Source organism: Leopardus geoffroyi, chromosome A1 (genome assembly GCF_018350155.1).
Source record: "Leopardus geoffroyi isolate Oge1 chromosome A1, O.geoffroyi_Oge1_pat1.0, whole genome shotgun sequence".
NCBI lineage: Eukaryota > Metazoa > Chordata > Mammalia > Carnivora > Felidae > Leopardus > Leopardus geoffroyi.
This window is the reverse complement of record NC_059326.1, coordinates 86,985,970-86,988,564: the sequence shown is the minus strand read 5'-3', so window position 1 is coordinate 86,988,564 and position 2,595 is coordinate 86,985,970. Positions and strand designations below refer to the sequence as shown.

Sequence of the window (2,595 nt, the reverse complement as noted above, 5' to 3'; positions counted from 1 at the left end):
AATAGATGGGTCTTGTTTTTTTATCCATTCTGATACCCTATGTCTTTTGGTTGGCGCATTTAATCCATTTACATTCAGTGTTATTATAGAAAGATATGGGTTTAGAGTCATTGTGATGTCTGTATGTTTTATGCTTGTAGTGTTGTCTCTGGTACTTTGTCTCACAGGGTCCCCCTTAGGATCTCTTGTAGGGCTGGTTTAGTGGTGACAAATTCCTTCAGTTTTTGTTTGTTTGGGAAGACCTTTATCTCTCCTTCTATTCTAAATGACAGACTTGTTGGATAAAGGATTCTCGGCTGCATATTTTTCTGTCTAGCACACTGAAAATCTCGTGCCAATTCTTTCTGGCCTGCCAAGTTTCAAAAGAGAGATCCGTCACGAGTCTTATAGGTCTCCCTTTATATGTGAGGGCACGTTTACCCCTTGCTGCTTTCAGAATTTGCTCTTTATCCTTGTATTTTGCCAGTTTCACTATGATATGTCGTGCAGAAGATCGATTCAAGTTACGTCTGAAGGGAGTTCTCTGTGCCTCTTGGATTTCAATGCATTTTTCCTTCCCCAGTTTAGGGAAGTTCTCAGCTATTATTTCTTCAAGTACACCTTCAGCACCTTTCCCTGTCTCTCCCTTCTCTGGGATACCAATTATGCGTATATTATTTCTTTTTATTGTATCACTTAGTTCTCTAATTTTCCCCTCATACTCCTGAATTTTTTTATCTCTCTTTTTCTCAACTTCCTCTTTTTCCATAACTTTATCTTCTAGTTCACCTATTCTTATATTCTATTCTATATTCTATGCATATAGTGTAAGCTAGAGGACCAATTTCAATATTTTGCATGTCTTTATTTAGCTTTCCCAGCACCATTTATTGAAAAAACTATATTTTCCTCATGATGTATTCTTGGCACCTTTATTGAAGATCTATTGGTTATATATAAGTAGGTTTATCTCTGGGTCCATTTTTTTGCTCCACTGATTTATATATCTATTTTTATGCCAATACCATATGTTCTAATTATCATAGCTTGATGATATTTTTAAATATGTCTGCTCTTCTCTATTTTGGAGAGCATCAGAGGACAGGTAAGATATTAAAAGGATATGCATTGCATTTAGTTAGAATGCACACAATAAGCAAATAGATGGTCACTATATGTAAAGGTATAAGTTCTAAGAACATAGAATACTTTTGGGGGAGGTGACATTGTTTCATTTGACCTTATGTAATATGTCGTTTTTCTCAGCTGGGAACGTACTTTGCACATGGGGATGATGAGGAGTACCAATGAGAGCAACATAACAGGTTTTATCCTGTTGGGGTTTTCTGATTACCCTCAGTTACAGAAGGTTCTATTTGTGATCATTTTGATCTTGTATTTACTAACCATTTTTGGAAATACCACCATCATTCTGGTATCTCATCTGGAATCCAAGCTTCATACACCGATGTATTTTTTCCTTTCTCAACTCTCCTTTTTGGATCTCTGCTTTACCAGCAGTGTTATTCCTCAGCTCCTGGTAAACTTGTGGGATCCTATGAAAAACATCACCTATGGTGGCTGTGTGGTTCAGTTGTATGTCTCTCTTGCTCTGGGATCTACAGAGTGTGTCCTCCTAGCTGTGATGTCCTATGATCGCTACATTGCCATCTGCCGTCCCCTCCACTATACTGTCTTAATGCATCCACGTCTCTGCATGGCCCTGGCATCTTTGTCATGGCTCAGTGGGGTGGTCACTACTCTAGTACAGTCCACTCTCACCCTTCAGCTACCCTTATGTGGGCATTATCAAGTGGATCATTTCTTCTGTGAGGTCCCTGTGCTTATCAAGTTGGCTTGTGTGGACACCACTTTTAATGAGGCTGAACTTTTTGTAGCTAGCATTATCTTCCTTATAGTTCCTATCTTCTTCATCCTGATTTCCTATGGCTACATTGCCCAAGCAGTTTTGAGGATTAAGTCAGCGTCTGGAAGAAAGAAAGCTTTTGGGACCTGCTCCTCCCACATGATCGTTGTCATAATCTTCTATGGAACCATAATATTCATGTATCTTCAGCCAGCCAATAGCAGATCCAAGGAGCAAGGAAAGTTTGTTTCCCTGTTTTACACCGTGGTGACACCCATGCTCAACCCTGTTGTCTATACTTTGCGAAATAAAGAGGTTAAGTGGGCACTAAAGAAAGTTCTAGGGAAGATTCTGGGACTAAATTTCATATGATTATAAAAATGTTTTTTTAAAGCATTACTGTGATGAACATCTCTTTTCTGTGGTAAAAAAAAAAAACACATAAAAATTTTAATAAAAGCCTACTTGGGTCATTTTCTCCCATTTTCTTTTGGTTAATTATTTATACAACATTCTATAATATACTATGGAATATGTATGTCTAGTCCCTACTTTGCCATTACTCAGTAGCAACATAAATACTTTAGTCAATCTATTCTTCTATGTCTTTTCTCCAAAATACATTAAGAAAAATATAAAAATACTTGAGAAATGTTTTAAACTAGTAATTTTTTTTCCTTCATTTGTAAATAACACACTTAGTCTTTAAGTCTTCTTGTATCTCTAGATGTACCTGTGGCTTACTGTTT

The 2,595-nt window shown here is 37.1% G+C and overlaps 1 protein-coding gene across 1 annotated transcript; it reads left to right on the top strand.

Moving 5' to 3' along the window:
- Positions 1-1,264: 1,264 nt before the first annotated feature.
- On the top strand, positions 1,265-2,218 carry LOC123598851 (olfactory receptor 2G2-like). The gene has a single exon (XM_045479658.1). The coding sequence runs from the start codon at positions 1,265-1,267 to the stop codon at positions 2,216-2,218; it is 954 nt and encodes a 317-aa protein (XP_045335614.1).
- The last annotated feature ends 377 nt before the right edge of the window (positions 2,219-2,595 follow it).